A 20,000-nucleotide genomic window follows, 5' to 3' on the forward strand; every position below is an offset into this window, starting at 1 on the left:
AATGTGTGTGTGTGTGTGTGTGTGTGTGGGTGTGTGTTTGCGTGTGGAGGAGGATGAACCATCCCCAGTTGGTACAGCTGTATGGAGTGTGTCTGAAGCAGCAGCCCCTGATGCTGGTCACAGAGTTCATGGACAACGGCTGCCTGCTCCTCTTCCTGCGCCAGAAGGGCAGGGCCGTGGGGGGGGCGTGGCTTCTGTCCACCTGCCAGGACATCTGCCGGGGCATGACCTACCTGGAGAGACACAACTACATACACCGAGACCTGGTAGGACAACTTAGAGATCTGGTAGGACTATATAGAGACCTGGTAGGACTATATAGAGACCTGGTAGGACAACTTAGAGACCTGGTAGGACTATATAGAGACCTGGTAGGACTATATAGAGACCTGGTAGGACTATATAGAGACCTGGTAGGACTATAAAGACCTGGTAGGACTATAAAGACCTGGTAGGACTATACAGAGACCTGGTAGGACTATAAAGACCTGGTAGGACTATAGAGACCTGGTAGGACTACATACACAGATCTGTTTGGACTTGACACACATGTCGACATAGAGCCCTGGAAGGACCAGGGAGACCTGGTCAGACTACGCATACCTGACCTTTTGCTACTGTGTCTCTTGTCTATGAAGGCAGCGAGGAACTGTTTGGTGGACCTCCAGCAGCATGTCAAGGTCAGCGACTTCGGAATGACCAGGTATGATCTGTTTATAGGTTATAGACCAGGTATGATCTGTTTATAGGTTATAGACCAGGTATGATCTGTTTATAGGTTATAGACCAGGTATGATCTGTTTATAGGTTATAGACCAGGTATGATCTGTTTATAGGTTATAGACCAGGTATGATCTGTTTATAGGTTATAGACCAGGTATGATCTGTTTATAGGTTATAGACCAGGTATGTTCTGTTCTTGACCAGGTATGTTTTGTTCTAAAAGTTATAAACCAGGTATGTTCTGCTCTACAACAGGTATGTCTCTAGGGCATTTTCCTCCTCTACAGGGTCTAGAAAATGTTGAGCAGGTTATGTTCTAGATAGCCAGTACACCATAGTCACTGTAAAGTGTGTTCTATGTTATTACAGGTATGTTATAGATGACCAGTACACCATAGTCACTGTAAAGTGTGTTCTATGTTATTACAGGTATGTTATAGATGACCAGTACACCAGCTCTATTGGCTGTAAGTTCCCAGTGAAGTGGTCGCCACCAGAGGTTCTGCATTACCACAAATACAGCAACAAATCTGACATCTGGTCCTTCGGTGAGTGTGTGAGTGCGTGTGTGGGGGTGTGGTGATGTAGTGGGAGGTGTGTATATCCTGTATATGTATATATATATATATATATATATATATATATATATTTGTGTGTGTTTGTCTGTGTGTGTGTAGGCGTGGTGATGTGGGAGGTGTATTCAGAAGGCCAGATCCCATTTGAGCATCATTCCAACCAGGAGGTGGTGGAGAACATCTCTAGAGGAGTCCGGCTCTACAGACCTCACAGAGCGACCTCTCAGATATACAACAGCATGTACCAGTGCTGGCACGAGGTATTCACTATTTACACACATACACGCACGCACGCACGCACAAAACAAGCACGCACACACATACACTATGCAGGGACAATGCAGAGGATCTGATGATGAAGGTTCATTTTGTTTGTCTTCCTTCTTGGTTGGTTAGACGCCGGAGGGCCGGCCTTCCTTCTCTGTGCTGCTGGAGCAACTGAACGACATAGAAGAGTGAACAAACAGCCCAACGAAGACAACCTTTGGAGACATTGGACTGAAATATTTGATCAGTCAAATATTAAAGTTATTTGAGGTGCTTTTCTTCAGATTTTTAATTCCCTCGAGATCTCCTAATGTCTATATTATATTTATTTATTATTTTTTTCCTTTATTTTCATCTGGCAAATCAAATTGTAAGCTCCATCTCAGACCCTTCATAAAGTACATTTATAAAGACTCTTCTTGTAGCGTTACTATTGTTATTGTTATTTTTTTTTTGTTATTTTTCAACAGCAGCAGTGCCCGTAGCAGTAGTAGTAGTAGTACTAGTAGTAGCTCAGGATAACCTCAAGGTTGCTGGTTTGATCCCCAGCTCCTCCTAGCTGAGTGTCGAGGTGTCCCTGAGCAAGATGCCTCATCCTAACTGCTCCTGATGAGCTGGCTGGCCTTGCATGGCTGACACCGCCGTCGGTGTGTGAATGTGTGCATGAATGGGTGAATGTCAGTCAACACTGCGCTATATAAATGGGGACCATTTACCATTAATAGTGGTGTGGTAGTAGTAGAAGTAAGTTGTAGTAGTAGAAAATCTGTAGCCTTATTTAACCATAACTATTACCACCAGTAGTCATAATCGCTGAAGCTGTTTAAGGCCCCATGCAATGTATTCAAGTGGCCACAAGAGGGGAGTATAAAAACGAAATAAAAAAATTCTGTGTATGGCGCACAGAATCAACGGTGTTTTCAATGGTGGTGTTAATAGCATCGGAAACCGTTTTAAAGTATTATTAGGCTATGTTAAAGTCTATCAAGCTTAACTACACAGCCGTTGGTCATCATGATGAAATGACGACGGAAGAGTGGGAGCCGTAACCATAGACATCTTATAAGTAGACGCAGCATTGGCTGCTGTGACGCGAGAAATTCGGCCGCCATCTTGGAGTGGTGATGAGCAGCCTGAGCTGACAGCTGACAGGTCGCGTCTACAGAAGAGAACAAGGAGGCCGGGCTGGTGTTCCTGCTCAAATGAGCGGACCGTCGAAAATGGGAATCAGGGGTTTACTTTTCACAAGTAAGATTTAACATTAACGTAATATTGGTTGTATTTTGTGAAAAAAATATTACCACAGAGTTGAGAAGGAGCAAAGATCTTCAATAGTACTGAAATCGTAGCCGCTAGCAAACAAGAGTATGACCATAATTGAATTGCTTGTCAATGAAATGAAAAAATTACGTACTGTCATTTGGATTTCTGTACGTTTTGATAACTTCATCACTTTGACAATAAATATCTGAGCTGATTGATTTTATTATTTTTTATGCCGTTATAGCATTTCTATTTTGTGAATAAACAAACGCAACTATAAATTCTTTCATAGTTGCATAATTTGCCCAAATGTTGTAATTTGCATATTTAAGTTAAGTAAGTTGTGTTCTATTTTTTCATGTTCTATAATAGTAATTGTATCAATTAATCAAGTAATTGTATCAAAACTACAGTTATAGTTAATTAGTTATGTTACACATTAGGCATTTTTATTTTTATTTTTTTTTATTATTTTCATCAAAAGGAAATACACCATCATACGGTGTAATTTCATACTTCAATCAGCATACAATTCCTGGTAGTAACAGTATTCCTCTACTCCATATGGTTTTAAACCACACTCACACATCCACATAATATATACCATTTATTCCCACTCATCCACATATCGTTCACCTTTTAAACACACAAACCCAAACACACTCCCACAGTTTGTAACCCAAACCCACCCACCCACTCCCACCAACGCTCAACACACACACACACACACACACACACACACACACACACACACACACACACACACACACACCTATGGCGGCGCACACCTGCATGTAGTTCCGCTGATTATTTCGCGGGTCTCGGTGCGGATCGCGCTGCGTCTCCATTGAGCCTCACTGTGCTGCTGCTCGCGTTCCGTCAGCTGTTGGCTCCACCACATCAAACAGGTTAGATTGAAAAAGACGCCGAGCCGTCTCCATTACACGGTTAATATTGACGTTATTTTAGTAGTTTAACCGAAACATGGTTAGAAACGTCCGGTTGAAGTTATAAAAGTAACGAATGATCCGTCTGGTCCTTTTGTTTTCCAGGTTGACCGTCGGGTTAATTAACGAACACTTTTTGAAGTAAAACGGCCCGCTACATCCGGACCTGCTGTGAGTAGGACACTTATTTATAATTTATCTTAATTGTTTTTTACTCTAGGCCTACTTGATAAGTTGAATAATAGTAGTTCTGGATGTATGTCGTCGTAAGCTGTTTTTAATTGAGTTAATTGATATTTTTCGCCGGGTGACGCGGCTGCAGATATTTATCAATGACTCCATGACGGAGTTGGCGGCGGAAGACGTAGGGGGGCGGGGCCATGACATCACACAATGACTCCGCACTCGGTTACCGTCGTAGTTAGATGGGAAAAATAACTTATTTTAATAACTTATTTGGATTTATTGGATTAATCACTAATTAAAACACACACACACACACACAAGCCATAAAACTAATCTCGTTGCTCTCCTTCACAGCTCAAGAAGAAGAAACAGATTCTGTGAGTATCACGATCGAACCACGAAGAAGAAGAAACTGCGAACTGTAAGTCACAACATTTTCTTTTAATGCTGTGGGCTGACAGCGTTTATTTTGAACCGGTTCTCAGGCCCTGCCCCGCCCCACGTAGGCCCTGCCCCGCCCCACGTAGGCCCTGCCCCGCCCCACGTAGGCCCTGCCCCGCCCCACGTAGGCCCTGCCCCGCCCCACGTAGGCCCCGCCCCACGTAGGCCCCGCCCCACGTAGGCCCCGCCCCACGTAGGCCCCGCCCCACGTAGGCCCCGCCCCACGTAGGCCCCGCCCCACGTAGGCCCCGCCCCACGTAGGCCCCGCCCCACGTAGGCCCCGCCCCTCTGTGGCCCTCTCTCTCTCTCTCTCTCTCTCTCTCTCTCTCTCTCTCTCTCTCTCTCTCTCTCTCTCTCTCTCTCTCTCTCTCTCTCTCTCTCTCTCTCTCTCTCTCTCTCTCTCTCTCTCTCTCTCTCTCTCTCTCTCTCTCTCTCTCTCTCTCTTCCCCCCCCCCCCCCCCCGTTCTCATGCCTCTCATTCGTCCCTAGAAGATACTTTATCCGTCCACTTTCCTACTACATTCCTCATCATTGCATCACATCCCATGTGTGTTGTCCTACTGATAAGGGTGTGTGACTGACTGACCAGAGATGCATGCGAGGGTTCTGCACTGTTTGAGGCCTTCAGTTGTGTAGACGTTCCCCCTCAGGGGAACCTAGTGTTTAAGAGGCCGTCGTCACGTCAGTTACATGAACTGGAACGTCCTTCAGGATGGAGACAGGGACTCCTCAAGGAGACACACCAGGGGGAGAGATGTGAGGGCTGTCCCTCTCAGCAACTAGAACCCAACCTGGTTCCTGCACCTGAGAACCACGGAGCACGTTCCAAAGTTTCCCTCCGTACGCTTTGAAGCCCTAGCCCCCCCACCACTGGTCTCTCCATCAAACCCTCCACTGGTCTCTCCTCTCTCAAAGACCTACAAACCCAGCACTGGTCTCTCCGTTAAACCCACCACTGGTCTCTCCTCTCAAAGACCTACAAACCCACCACTGGTTTCTCCTCTCAAAGACCTACAAACCCTCCACTGGTCTCTTGTCTCTGCGGGGCGATGGCCTCCGTCACCCCCGGTCGATCGAAAGGGAGTCGGGTTCAGATTCCCAAATCTGGAGAGGCGGAGATAGGCGCCGCGAGGCGTCCAGTGCGGTAACGCAAACGACCCCGGAGAAGCTGGCGGGAGCCCCGGGAAGAGTTCTCTTTTCTTTGTGAAGGGCAGGGCGCAAAGACCTACAAACCCAGCACTGGTCTCTCCGTCAATCCCGCCACTGGTCTCGTCTCAAAGACCTACAAACCCAGCGCTGGTCTCTCTGTCAAAACCTCCGCTGGTCTCTCCTCTCAAGGACCTAAAAACCCACCACTGGTCTCTCAAAGACCTACAAAACCTCCACTGGTCTCTCCGTCAAACCCTCCACTGGTCTCTCAAAGACCTACAAACCCACCACTGGTCTCTCCTCTCTCAAAGACCTACAAAACCTCCACTGGTCTCTCCGTCAAACCCAGCACTGGTCTCTCCGTCAAACCCTCCACTGGTCTCGTCTCTCAAAGACCTATAAAGCCACCGCTGGTCTCTGTCAAAACCTCCACTGGTCTCTCCTCTCTCAAAGACCTACAAACCCACCACTGGTCTCTCCTCTCTCAAAGACCTACAAAACCTCCACTGGTCTCTCCGTCAAACCCAGCACTGGTCTCTCCGTCAAACCCTCCACTGGTCTCTCAAAGACCTACAAACCCAGCGCTGGTCTCTCCGTCAAACCCTCCACTGGTCTCGTCTCTCAAAGACCTACAAAGCCACCGCTGGTCTGTCAAAACCTCCACTGGTCTCTCCTCTCTCAAAGACCTACAAACCCACCACTGGTCTCTCCTCTCTCAAAGACCTACAAAACCTCCACTGGTCTCTCTGTCAAACCCAGCACTGGTCTCTCCGTCAAACCCTCCACTGGTCTCTCAAAGACCTACAAACCCAGCGCTGGTCTCTCCGTCAAACCCTCCACTGGTCTCGTCTCTCAAAGACCTATAAAGCCACCGCTGGTCTCTGTCAAAACCACCACTGGTCTCTCCTCTCTGAAAGACCTACAAACCCTCCACTGGTCTCTCCTCTCGGCTTTGTATTCCTTGAGTATTGTCATTGTTTGTGTAAATACACAATCTAATAACTGAAAATAAAGAGGTGTGATCTTTAACCTGGTACTGGTCAATCTTTGCATGTCATGGGGTACTAAGTGTGAGGGGCAATCTTTGCATGGCATGGGGCACTACTTCATGTGAGGGGCAATATTTAACCTGGCATGGGGCACTAAGTGTGAGCGGGGCAATTGTTGACTTTGCACGGGGCATTAAGTGTGAGAGGGGTGATCTTTAACCTTCCATGTGGCACTAAGTGTGAGAGGGGCAATCTTTAACCTGGTACTGGGCACCACATGTGTGAGGGGAAATTTTTCTACTTGGCTTGTATTACCTGAACATTTTAATTTTCAGCTATAGGAGGATGCTACTCTTCCTGAAACACCCTTGAGTGTCATTTGGTCGGATGTTTCTGATGACTCAAGTCTGTGGCCTAAATCAAAGAGGATAACAAAGTGGGTGTTCAATACAGCAAGAGCCTGGAGCGATCTAGCATCTGGATCTCAATTCGACCTTCTACACACTGGACAGGATGACTTGAGTGTCATGCAGCTTGGACTGTAGTGTGACTGAATCATGCAAACAATGGGAAGCGACAATGGCTACTTGGTACAATGGATGATGGACTAACGGCATTCCGAATGGACCGAATCGGATGAGCAACCAACTAACTGAAGATGGAAGATGAAACATTCTGCAACGTGGCTTCCCTACCTAACCTCAACATGATGGACTGCTGGCAAGCCCTCTGGATCTCCTGTACTCCTGCCCTGAGATACAAGTATTTCTCGGGCTGAATCGGAAACCATCTTGGAAACATCCCAACTAGCGTCCCTGTCGAGCTGCAGTTGTGCTCTTCTTCAGAAGAGGTGAAGAAAGCCTCACTGGGGCTTCAAGGTCTATGAAGAGGAACGTTGAAATGTGCGCCATGATTCTCTCCTGTAAGAGCTGTTGTATTCTAGTCGCCGAGAGGGGGAGCCTCACTGCCTACCCTTTGGCGTTTCTCCTTGAGGAGTCCCTGTCACGGTCTTGACGGACGTTCCAGGTCATGTAATTGATGTCACGACAGCCTTTTGAAAACTTGGTTTCTCCTGAGGGGGAACCTCTACAGAACTGTAGGCGTCAGATGGCACAGTATCCCAGCATGCATCTCTGGTCACTCAGATCACACCCTGATCAGTAAGGCAACACTCATGCGATGTGCATGCGATGTTTTAGAGAGTAGTAAGGAAGTAGACAAAAGGCATGAGAACAGTTTGTTATTTTGTACTGTTGTCAGCCTTGTTTATGGGTGGGAATTATTTGCTAAATGGGGGGGATATGAAATGTATAGTCAATTATTTGTACATGAACCAACAGCAACAAACTACTAGATCTGCTCAAGGTAAGTCTGTTGGCTGTATTTTGCAACAAGACGACCAAAGCACCCCAAGATCTCCATCGTCGTTCCAGCTCAAGGTAAGGGGCTCCAGCGGGGGGGTTGGTAGTTAGATTCGAGACCGCGATGTGCACGGGTGTATAAAGATGCTGTCTGACTTCACAGGATCTCCTGGACCAGGGTGGACCAGAGGCTGAGGACCAGCAGGTGACCAGATCCCACTGGACCAGGTATGGGTCACCAGGGTGAATGATGATTATTATTATTATTATTATTTATTATTATTATTTATTATTATTATTATGTGGATGTGTCTAGTGCTTTTCTCGCACTTAATTATAATGTAGGGTAACTAGATCCCCTAGACCAGGCATGGGGTACCAGGCTGGACCAGAGGGTATCCAGATCCCCCTGGACCAGGAATGGGGCACCAGGCTGGACCAGAGGGTATCCAGATCCCCCTGGACCAGGAATGGGGGACCAGGCTGGACCAGAGGGTATCCAGATCCCCCTGGACCAGGAATGGGGCACCAGGCTGGACCAGAGGGTATCCAGATCCCCCTGGACCAGGAATGGGGGACCAGGAATGGGGCACCAGGCTGGACCGGAGGCTGTGGACCGGAGGGTAACCATAACCAAACACTTGACACCTGGAGGTTCTTTTTAATTATTTCAAACGATCGTAGAGGGTCTTCATTAGTTTTTCCTTCCGATTTTTCATTCTGTGAATTTTAGCCAAAGCTGTGATTTGAAGTAATTATGGTCACATCAGCTGCTACTACTATAGTTTATCCAGCGTACATCAAGGTGGACACTAAAATGTAACAGCTGGTCACACTCACACTTGGTAATGTAACATCACCCTTTTAATGTGTGTTTGTATTGTGAACAGATTAAGCTGACGACCCACCAGGAGCGAGACGAGGACTACGATGGGACTGCTCAAGTCTTTGGAAGGTTAATACCAACAGGTTTTTGTTTACATCGTTTCACCACCAAAGCTATGCTGTTAAATTCACAGAATGTTTTACTATATTCCTAAATTACAAATTCCCAAGTGTGTGCATGTTTCATGTTGTTTAAGTTTAAAATTTGATTTGATTCAGAATTATTTAAACAAGGTGTCCAAAGAATAATAAACTACTACCACTGTTTCTAGTGTAGAATTCTCAAAACAAAAGTATTTTCTTCAACACAAATTATATAAACTAAAAAAATCATGGACAAAATTATGGAGGAGGAGCCACCTATCTGGAGGGAGACCCGGAATCTGGTTAGCCGCCTAGCTGGACATCGTTAGCCTCCTAGCATAATGGATATAGTTAGCTTCATAGCATAATGGATATCGTTAGCTTCATAGCATAATGGGTATTGTTAGCCTCATAGCATAATCAACATCGCTAGCCTCATAGAGTTATCTATATCATTAGCCTCATAGTATAATTGATATTGTAGCATAATTGACATTGGTAGCCCCATAGTGTAATCAACATGGTAGCCTCATAGCGTAATCGACATGGGTAGCCTCATAGTGTAATCGACATTGGTAGCCTCATTGACATTGTTGGCCTATGGCTAGCAACATAGATTATGCTACGAGGCTAACGATTTGTGTTTTTCCTCTTGCAACATTTCAGTGACCACTGACGGCGCCTCGTCGGAGCTGGACGGTGGAGACTTCAGATGCAACTTCTACCTCGCAGGACGTGACTTAAGTCACGGGTTGTCAAGGGTTCCTTGTTTCTCAAGGGTTCCTTTGCGGGTTCCTCATGGTTCAGTGTTAGGGACAGAGTTAGGGTCAGATGGTCTCACGATGAACCATTGTTTTTTTTTAATCACATCCCAGAATTGTTTCACTGTGTGCACAGATGTTGAAATGTATACTGATGTTTTATGATATAAAATCATTTAAAATGACCTGGTTGTGTGGCTTGTTGTATGGTAATTTTTATTATACACATGCATGTTACCCTAATGAGGTAAGGTTACCTCTCCCCTCCCCTATATCCTAACCTCCCCCCTCCCCTGTCCCCCCTCCCATATCCCCTCCCTCCCCTATACCCTAACCTCCCCCTCTATACCCTGACCTCTGTCCTCCCCCCCATACACCCTTACCTCCCCTCCCCTATACCCTAACCGCCCGCCTCCCTTACCCTCACCCCCAACCTTACCCTAATCCTCACCCTTATCCTCATCCTCACCCTTATCCTCATCCTCACCCTTATCCTCATCCTCACCCTTATCCTCATCCTCACCCTTATCCTCATCCTCACCCTTATCCCTAACCCTAAACCTAACCTTAACCATAGCAGCGAATATCAAGCCAGTAAAAGCATGTGATGATATTAGCTAACTAGACAATCAGATGGACAGTGGCTATAGTATAGTATAGCTAGTCTAGCTTTCCAACCCAATTTTGTGTAGCCCACCTTCGTGAAATGTGTGATAAACAGGAAAAGGTCCTGCCACACTTACCTGACAACTGGAATGGGGTATTTTTTGGGATTACTGTTGAACTACTGTGTTCACCCGGCTATGAACTGAGACTTGATAAATCATATCAATATATAACATTTCTTGCCTTTTCTCTCTATAGTGTAACACTATAGTACCATTGATACACTTAATACTAACCATCATGAAACGTATAGCAATACTAACCCACTCTATATATCTCTCTCTCTTCCCCCTTACCTCACTTGTGAGGTAAACCATTACCAGTCATCAGCCATCCTTGTATTTGGCCCTCATCGCACCTGAAGTCCCATCCCTATGACTGCCCTCGCCTGTTGCTGTCCCCTTGACCGGATTCCTGGCCTGCGCTGCCTAGCGATCCACTACTGCCCTATGACAATTCCTAATCCCTATGACAATTCATCCCTACACTAGACTATTTGAACTTTCTGACACTAAATGGGATTCATGCATTATCATACTGGTAAGGTAACCATCCCACCTCTTTGTAACATACACCCCAGGTGGCTCTAAACACCATGTTCTATTCTCTACACCTAACTAACCTATTCATTTATCATGTATACAAACCTCACTGCCCTATAACTGACCCTAGGCAGATGGGTCAGGCCCTCGGGTCGTGGATCTGCTCCAGGTTTCTTCCTATATGTATCTCCAATTCTAGGGAGTTTTTCCTCGCCCCTGTTACTCATGGGCTCTCTCTGAATGTTCAATACTCTGTAAAGCGCCGTGAGACGTGTAATGTTTTGGCGCTCTATAAATAAAATTGAATTGAATGTTAACTTGTGTATAATTCCCAATTTTTATTGATATATTTGCACTTTTAATCTTGCTGAATTCTACAAGGCAAATATTAAGTTAAAACTTAGTTCCCCGGCCCCATTCGTCTTTGTAAGGAAATGTTCTATTTTGTCTAATTTTAGGCAAAGTATAAGACAATACTTTCTTAACAGTATAATTGGAACCATGAATAAGTCGTTCAAGTAACAATATTGAAATACTAACATTGTTGGGTAAGACAGAATTTGGTTTTATTCTGAATCCAGTGAAACAGATTGGTGGTTTTAGCTGATATAAAAACTTTCAGGTGTTTATGTTTAAGTATTTGGCAGACGCTTTTATCCAAAGCGACATACATAAAAAATACATCTAAAACAATCACTCTAAACATAATTTAAGGGAAGAATGTAATACAAAATATCAATACAAAGTGTCAAGACAGAATAAACTCTGCTGCTGCAGCAACAGAGATACAGTCTGTAAGTTGGAACGCACCTTTGTGACGCACAGGGGGATCATGTGGTGAACCGTAGCCTTCTCCGGTTACGTCAAACTCCGCCGCCTCTCCGCTCATGACGGTTGTTTACCGGTGGCGGTGGCAGATGGCAGCCCTTTACGTCACTACTCGAACAAACCACAGTGATCTCTGGATTTTCCAAACTAGAAAATAACCTGTAGGGTAAGTAGTGTGTGTGTGTGTGTGTGTGACACACACACTATCTGTCTATCTGTGTGTGTGTGTGTGTGTGTGTGTGTGTGTGTGTGTGTGACACACACACTATCTGTCTATCTATGTGTGTGTGTGTGTGTGTGTGTGACACACACACTATCTGTCTATCTGTGTGTGTGTGTGTGTGTGTGTGTATTGATGCATAGAGACAGACACACAGACGGATAGGTTTGTTAACCTTGTGTTGTCTCTTGTGGGCCAGGCAGGTCGTTGCCATGGAGATGTACGAGACGCTCGGCATCATGGGAGAGGGGAGCTACGGCCGGGTCCTGAAGTGTCGACAGAGGGCCACGGGCCGGCTGGTGGCGGTCAAGAAGTTTATAGACTCAGACCAGGACCCGGATGTGAGGAGGACCGCTCAGAGAGAGATCCACATACTGAGGGTACTCTGTCACTAGATCTGTGGATCTATCTATCTATCTACCTACCTATCTATCTATCTATCTTTCTCTATCTACTGTATATATCATCTATCTATCATATATATATATATATTAGAAAGATAGATAGATATAGGATAATCAGATATCTATCTATCTACTGTATATATCATCTATCTATCATATATATACAGTATATTAGATAGATAGATAGATAGATATAGGATAATCAGATATCTATCTATCTACTGTATATATCATTTATCTATCTATTTATCTATCATATCTATCAAACTATCTGTCTGTCTATCTGACAGACACCTGGTGATATACAGGTGTGTATGGGGCGAGGAGAGGCTGCTTAAACCAGCCATCAACAACACACACTCCACAATGATGTGTCTTTAATATAATATATTGATGATATATCTATATATATATATCTATATATTGTGTATAATGTATTGTGTCTCCAGGGTCTTCACCATGACAACCTGGTGATGCTGTTGGACGCCTGGAGGTATCGGCGCCGCTGGTACCTCGTGTTTGAGTTTGTGGAGCGGACGGTTCTGGAAGAGCTGGAGGTGAACCGCGGTGGACTGGATCCAGGGTTGGCCAAGCAGTACCTCTACCAGATCCTCTCTGCCCTCGCCTTCTGTCACCGGAACAACGTATGGACCACCACACCCTTCCAATCAGAATACAGCAACAAGCCCAAACCCTCCAATCACAATGCAGCGTGTCCATACTTTAATAGGGATACTGTGTGAAATTAGAACCTTGGGCTTCGGTGTTAATGCTGAAGTCTTACACTGACTCGTTACCGGGGCTGGGGGTCCTGAGCTGGCCACTTGATGGTGCGAGGGAGCGGACTTTTGCAAACACGGAAAATATATCACTGGTGCTAAAATAAGCCTGTTATTTTGAGAAAACAGGTGTAAAATCCTGTTTCTGCTAGTTTCTGCCAACCAGTTTGTGAATGTTGTACTCTTCAAGTGGTGTTATTTTGGTGATGTCGAAATGCCTTGGGAAAAGGCACTTGACGTCACGACCAAGGGATGAGCTGGTGAGGTGTGTGTGGATGTGTGGAGCTCTACGCCTGGGCAGTGGTTGACGATGGCCGCGTCCAATGGAGGGTTGAGCATCTCTAGGACTTTGTTGACTTTGTTAGGTTTTCTAACCTACTCAACATTTGGACTGCAGACTATTTGCAACAGCGCCACCCAAGGAAGAAGGCCTCGCCTGAAACAACTGTGCATTCAATAGCAATATCAGTGGAAACACAACCAACTATTTTTGCTGAAGCCTATCTGTAGTTATCTGTAAATGTTGCGCATTTTGAATAATGAAAACTGGACAAATTAAGCGTTGAAAATATTATGATTGTCAATTGCATTTGACAAATAGTGTAAGATTAAGTAATAAGATTTTCCAGAGATTTTTTCCAGAGACTCCCCAAAATGTTGCTGTCACAGCTTTAAGGGGGTCCCAAGTGTTAATCAAGGGGTCCCAGACCCCCCGAGATCCCCTGTGTTTCGCACCGTGTGGGTCGGGTACGCACAACATTAAACAGTACTACTAAACGATACTACTCTACTGTACACTACGACGGTATACATTGTGTTGAGGAGTGGAAGAGGCCTTCTGGGCAACATGTGGTCGGCATGTGATGATGTCGTCATGTGCCTCCTCCCCAGGTCATCCACCGCGACATCAAACCGGAGAACATTCTGGTGTCGCCGGGGGGCGTGGTCAAGCTGTGTGACTTTGGGTTTGCCCGCGGTGTGGGCGTGGCCTCTGGGGAGAGGCGGGGGTACACGGACTATGTAGCGACGCGCTGGTACCGAGCCCCCGAACTCCTGGTGGGAGACTCGCACTACGGCAAGTACGTACCTGGATGGGTGTGTGTGTGTGTGTGTGTGTGTGTGTGTGTGTGTGTGTGTGTCTGTGTGTGTGTGTGTCTGTGTGTGTGTAGGGCAGTAGATGTGTGGGGTGTGGGATGTGTGTATGTAGAGAGTTTGACCTGTGTGTGTGTGTGTGTGTGTGTGTGTGTGTGTGTGTGTGTGTGTGTGTGTGTGTGTGTGTGTGTGTGTGTGTGTGTGTGTGTAGGGCAGTAGATGTGTGGGGTGTGGGATGTGTGTATGTAGAGAGTTTGACCTGTGTGTGTGTGTGTGTGTGTGTGTGTGTGTGTGTGTGTGTGTGTGTGTATGTGTGTGTGTGTGTGTGTGTGTGTGTGTGTGTGTGTGTGTGTGTGTAGACCAGTAGACGTGTGGGCAGTGGGTTGTGTGTATGTAGAGCTGGTGACAGGACACGCTCTGTTTCCTGGGGACTCTGACCTGGACCAGCTGTACCGGCTGATACGCTGCTTTGGTGAGTACTGGTAGATTAAAAGACTTCTGGGGGGGGGGGGGGGGGGGTGTAGTTTAAGGTGTTTTTCACATAAAGGGTGTTTGTAGTATAGAGTAACAATGTGTTACATTGACACCAAGCTTTTAAAGTGGATAATGCAGTCCAAATTCACAGTGTTGCAGAGAGTTGTCTCCACATGACCCCTCCTCCCCTCCTCCCCAGACTCCAAGCTCACATGGGTTGCCAGGTTCAGGACACAGAACGAAACAGAGCGCAAAACAAGCCGAGTGTAACATTTTCTTTTGAGACTAGAGATTAGTTTAGTGTGACAGTGACAGAGTGTCCTACACACGTACGTTGATCAGCAAATGCATACATTCACAATTCATTTATTGTTTGCAAGTGATAAACTAGCTCTTGTGGCATGCGTATTGAAACTCTCCTGGGCCCTAGGCTATCTCCATCTTTCAGCAGCACGCTGTATTTGTCAGCAAATTTGTTTCATATCTGGCAACCTGGGGTACTGAGAACAGTTAATCATAACACACTGGCATGTTTCCTTAATCTTTGATGACAAAGTATGGTATTTTTATGATTAGGTACAGTGCAGTTGTTACAAGCTTCAAAGAGTGTTTGTGATTTAAAGGGTGTTTGTATAGTTTAATGGGAGAGAGATGATGATGGGAGCTTGTAGTTAAAGATTATTTGTAGTTCAGAGAGAGTTTTAAATGTTCCTATCAGGATGTTCCACAGAGCGACAGCAGCAGATGTTCTACAGGAACCCTGCGTTCTCCGGTCTCCGGTTCCCTCAGTGTGCCATCAGAGAACCTCTGGATAGCAGAGACCCCAAGATAACACACACCGTACTGCAGCTGGTGCAGGTGCACACACACACACACGCACACACGCACACGCATGCACGCACGCGCACGCACGCACGCACGCACGCACGCACGCACGCACGCACGCACGCACGCACGCACGCACACACGCACGCACGCACGCACGCACACACACACTACAGTAACCTCCTGTCTTTCCAGATGTGTCTCCAGATGGACCCAGAACTCAGAGCCCAGAGCTCAGAGCTACTGCACCACCCCATGTTCACCACGAGGTGCACATTATTATATAGACTATTGACTATTGTAGTATATACAGTGTTATCATCATATCTAACAGTGCCTCGGGTTCCTTGAAGGTTTGTGGAGGAGCTGCTGTATAGGATCCAGGAAGAGCGGGACGACTGCTCTGTCCTGCCCATCAGGAACATCTCCCGGGTGGACAGAAAAGAGAGAGCGGAGGACAGGAGGAGTGGACCGCACCAGGACCTGGTATAGTATCATCTTTATATTAAAGTTGATCCCAATATTCACACATAAGAGGTCTATTGACTAATTAGATGACTTGAGCCTAAATCCTCAAAGACATTGTGATCTCTGGTTTTTGGTACTGATGTGGCTGCAGGGAGAAGGTGAGGAGGTGGGAGGAGGGGAGGAGAAGATGAGGGTCATACTGAAAAACAGGCAGAATCGTAAACCCAGTAGACCCAGTCTGGACAGAGCAGGGCTACTGGCCCCACCTTCAGGACCCAAACCTAGGGCACCGCGACCGGAAGAGAAGGCCGGTAAGGGAATATCTAGACCCAGAGCAGGTGGGTCCAGGAATAATTTGGTCCTCTCCAGACCAGTGAAAGCTTTGGTGTCAAGGGCTTGTTCTTTACCCTCAATCTACAAGACCAGGAGAACCTGTATCCCGCACAGGAAACAGCATTCTACAAACCTCTGAGATCTGCAGAGTTGGAGACAATCCAGGAGCCAGATGTCGCTTCATCTCTGAAGTTTACCCAAAGATCAAGAGACAGTGAGTTAGAAGCTATGAAGGTTGATATCTACTTAAAGCCAAGCAGAAAAGCGCTGACCTATGAGCTTCCTACAGAGCCACAGACAAGAGGACATCCTCCTCCGTCTGCTGCTCATGTTCTCACCTCTACCTCCATCACCCGAGGGCCTACAGGGACACCTGGGGGTCGGCTGGTTTTGAAGCTCCCCATACTGGGCTCCACCTGTCCTCTAGAGTCCTCACACCTCCATGGACCCTAGCCGCTCAGAGAGTCCTAAGACCTCTTCCTCGTCCTCCCTGAAGTTAAGAGTAGGTCCTGAGACCTCATCCTCCCTGAAGGCTCCAGGAGGTCCTGAGACCACATCCTCATCCTCCCTGAAGGCTCCGGAAGCTCCTGAGACCACATCCTTCCTGAAGGCTCCAGAAGAGGCCTAAGTACACAGTACCCCTGCAGTAACCATGACATGATGGACATTCTTTCCAGAAACCTTTTGCACTACCCCAGATGAAAAATGTACTGGCCTTGTTTTTCTGCTGGGTTTAGAGACCAGTGAGGAAACTGGTTTGAAACTTAAATTAAGTATTTTTAGGTTGGTTCTTTGAGGGAACAATACATGCATTGTTGTATCTTTTATTTTGAGTTCTTAATTCATACAAAACAATGAAAATATTGTTTTTATGCATTTTATCCATGCAAATTAACATCTTCTTCAGAAGGGATTATTTTCTGCTTTGGCAGTGTGAAAAAACCCTATAACATTCAATGTACCCTGCATAATACTATTATAAGAATTTAATGCTGTAGGTACTGAAACAGAAAATGAAATAAACCAAGACTAAAAAACACATGAGCCTGAACCAAGACAAAGAGTAGCCTAAACAAGACTTAAAAGAAACGTATCCGTTAGTAAAAAAAACGACCTCAATCAAGACAAGAAACTAACTTCCCTCATCAAGAATATAAACTAGCCTTAAACAACACCTAAACTAAGGAACTCAACCAAGTGTAAAAACAAAAAACTGAAGCTACGGTTAAACTATGTTTTGTTTTTTTTGACAGTTGTCCATTAACCCCGTTCTCAGGACTCTTCAGAGGAGTCTGAATCACTGTCTGAGTGTTTCCAGCAGCAAGGCTGAGTGCGTCCTTTGTAACGACTCCTCACAGTCATTCTCCGGTTTGGATGGAGGTTTGGTGACATCACACCGTAGCCAGGAAACAGCCAATCAGCAGGCAGGCTAGGGACATAGCCGGCCTTAGGCCTTCCACTATTGATAAGGAGGGAATGGAGGAGGTGGGGGTTCAGCCTGAAAAGTCTATTGGTGGTTGGTGGCCATGCGGCCGGCTGCTTAGCAACCTGTTGTTCCTGGTTCCTGGTTGGGGAGTTATTGGTCGGTTTCTTGGCAGGCGATTGGTCAATTGGCTTCGCGGGTCTGGCTGGCACCGCCTGTTATTTTACATAGGTTGCAAACAAAAAAACTAAATTACAAATATGAACCTTATAAAACAGGACGTGAAACTTTCCTTCCAATTGTTGTATATATTTCAACAATATATAATTACCTTTGCCCTGGTGGGCTGTGTGCTGTGGGAGGGTGTGGGTGCAGGTGTAGGAATGCCAGGTGTAGTAAAAAAAGGTGTAATAATAGGAACAATCCTGCAGGTGTCACCAACAGCTTGCCCATCAAGCTCTGGAGGCGGGAAACCAGACAGAGATGGAGGGGGCGGAGCTAAGAGAGAGACATTTTTACTATGTAATCTTTTCATACAAATTCAAAGGTTTTTTTTGGCATGGATGTCCACATACATTCCCACAGCACAAAAAGTTAAATACGATCAGAAGGGAGATAAAATCAACATTTCACATTTATTCTCTCTCCCCCTGTTGATATAAAGGTCTCTCTCACGTTCTCTCACACACACACACACACACACACATACTCTCAGATGTACTGACCTTTGGCTCCAGAGTCCAGCTTCCGAGCATTAGAATGGTAAACGATGTGGAGAGCAAACAACAGTAAAATGGACGAGCGATACCGGCGACGCATGGTGAAAAGAGAACGGGCGATGCAACCAGGAGAAAAAAAAAGGGGTTAAACACCAAAGCACATGTGAGAGAGAGAATGAACTGATGAGAGAGATTATTGAAGATAGGCAGAACGTGGGATGGAAAGATATAGAGAGACCGTTGGAAAGAGCGAGGGGTGATGGCGAGAGATAGTATAATGGAGAGATGAGGTGAAGAGAGATAGAGAGTGATGTCGAGAAGGAGCAACAGAGAGGGAGAGGGTAATCTAGAGGAGGAACAGAGGTAAGCTCCTGTCTAGACTTTACACCATGTTTAAAGAGAATTGAGACATATAACAACATTCAACAATCTCTTTAATCCTTCGTTTATTTAGGGTTAGGTTACACACATACTCACACACACACATACTCATACACACACACACACACAATCACACACTCAAAATCCACTATGGAGACCCTGCAGGTATGGTCTTTTTTAATTGAAATAGTAATTATAAACACTTTAAGTAAAACAATCCAGTGTGTGCAACTATAATTTATAACCAATGAATGTTAGAAGTGAGGCTTCACGTAACACCGGTATTAGCCATAAACATGAATAATATCTTCATAAAATACAATAAAGAATTATATTAAAAAGTAATATACAGTTCAAATTCTAAATCAATACAAATTGAATACTGAAATCAAGCATGAATGGAGATGCTTTTTTTTTTTTTTTTTACAAAAAAAACATTTAACAATCAATGTTTCCTTCCCCAATAACAACCACGGTCCTTCACTAGTTGTACTGGAGGCTGCCTGGTGCAAACAGTGTTCTACTGGTCATAGGCAGAGCCGGCCATCAGGTAAACTTTTTGATGAAGCGTAGTTTGGTGTAAGCGATGCAGAGGAAGATGAGGGTCATGATGCCCAGGGCCATGTGGTTCTGCCATAAGCCCCAGTCGGAGTAATCCACACCCTGGTAAGACAGGAAGGCTTCCCCTGTACATCTGAGGACCCACAAAACACTGTGAACACCAAGTGCTGGAGGGGGCACCGCACCACCATTATGATCATCATCATAATAATCATAATGATGCGTTATTAACATTAAAGATGAAGCACAACTACAATTGCCCTCATTAATTACACCATTATAGGCATCAGGCAATACAAAGGTATGCATATTTGCTTGAAATAATACAATTAATTATGGTACCCCTAATCATGCCTAGGGCACCCAATTGGCTAGCAGCGGCCCTGGACCTACAAGTTCAAGTTCAACACACTGTTAACCCCGGCCATATATCATAATGAGGACCACCAAAACACTGGTAACACAACCTTGGTATTACTGAGGACCTACCACACACAATGTTAACACAACTTTGGTATTACTGAGGACCTACAACGCAATGTTAACACCAGCCAGATATGGCTGGTGTAATTGAGAACTGGAAGTAAAGCAAGACATTAAGCCAGGTCTTAAAACAGGGGTCATGTGAAGGATCTGATTGACAGGAGCACTTAG

At 45.5% G+C, this 20,000-nt stretch overlaps 2 protein-coding genes, 1 long non-coding RNA gene and 1 pseudogene across 5 annotated transcripts in view; 3 read left to right on the forward strand and 1 right to left on the reverse strand.

The window, feature by feature from the left end:
• The window catches only part of txk (TXK tyrosine kinase), a 7,644-nt gene extending 5,636 nt beyond the window's left edge, over positions 1 to 2,008 (forward strand). Inside the window, exons 12-16 of one of the 2 annotated variants that reach the window (XR_014639960.1) lie at positions 50 to 266; positions 639 to 703; positions 1,153 to 1,271; positions 1,463 to 1,558; positions 1,695 to 2,008. Coding sequence is in view for 1 of the 2 variants with exons in the window: in XM_084487344.1 (XP_084343470.1) it covers positions 50 to 266; positions 639 to 703; positions 1,153 to 1,271; positions 1,401 to 1,558; positions 1,695 to 1,757 (622 nt within the window). In the remaining variant the exon portion in view is untranslated. Of the gene's footprint in view, positions 1 to 49; positions 267 to 638; positions 704 to 1,152; positions 1,272 to 1,400; positions 1,559 to 1,694 lie in introns of both variants that reach the window. The other variant, XM_084487344.1, reaches the window with a different exon arrangement.
• A 6,278-nt stretch (positions 2,009 to 8,286) lies between these two features.
• LOC311368555 lies at positions 8,287 to 9,913 on the forward strand. Its single transcript, XR_014639963.1, has 3 exons — positions 8,287 to 8,524; positions 8,792 to 8,856; positions 9,537 to 9,913. It is a non-coding gene; the product is annotated as an uncharacterized lncRNA (long non-coding RNA).
• A 1,838-nt stretch (positions 9,914 to 11,751) lies between these two features.
• On the forward strand, positions 11,752 to 17,089 carry LOC311368541 (cyclin-dependent kinase-like 4; annotated as a pseudogene). Its single transcript, XR_014684233.1, has 9 exons — positions 11,752 to 11,833; positions 12,087 to 12,267; positions 12,741 to 12,935; positions 13,962 to 14,149; positions 14,522 to 14,634; positions 15,355 to 15,494; positions 15,657 to 15,730; positions 15,815 to 15,947; positions 16,081 to 17,089. The product of XR_014684233.1 is annotated as a cyclin-dependent kinase-like 4 (transcript).
• A 1,300-nt stretch (positions 17,090 to 18,389) lies between these two features.
• Positions 18,390 to 20,000, reverse strand: part of LOC311368643 (broad substrate specificity ATP-binding cassette transporter ABCG2-like) — a gene marked incomplete at its 5' end in the record, with an annotated part of 10,436 nt that continues 8,825 nt past the window's right edge. Inside the window, 1 exon segment of the mRNA XM_084487445.1 lies at positions 18,390 to 19,479. Coding sequence (XP_084343571.1) covers positions 19,332 to 19,479 — 148 coding nt within the window. The 3' untranslated portion in view covers positions 18,390 to 19,331.

The sequence above is a fragment of the Micromesistius poutassou genome (genome assembly GCF_964030765.1).
Source record: "Micromesistius poutassou genome assembly, chromosome: 23".
Classification (NCBI taxonomy): Eukaryota; Metazoa; Chordata; class Actinopteri; order Gadiformes; family Gadidae; genus Micromesistius; species Micromesistius poutassou.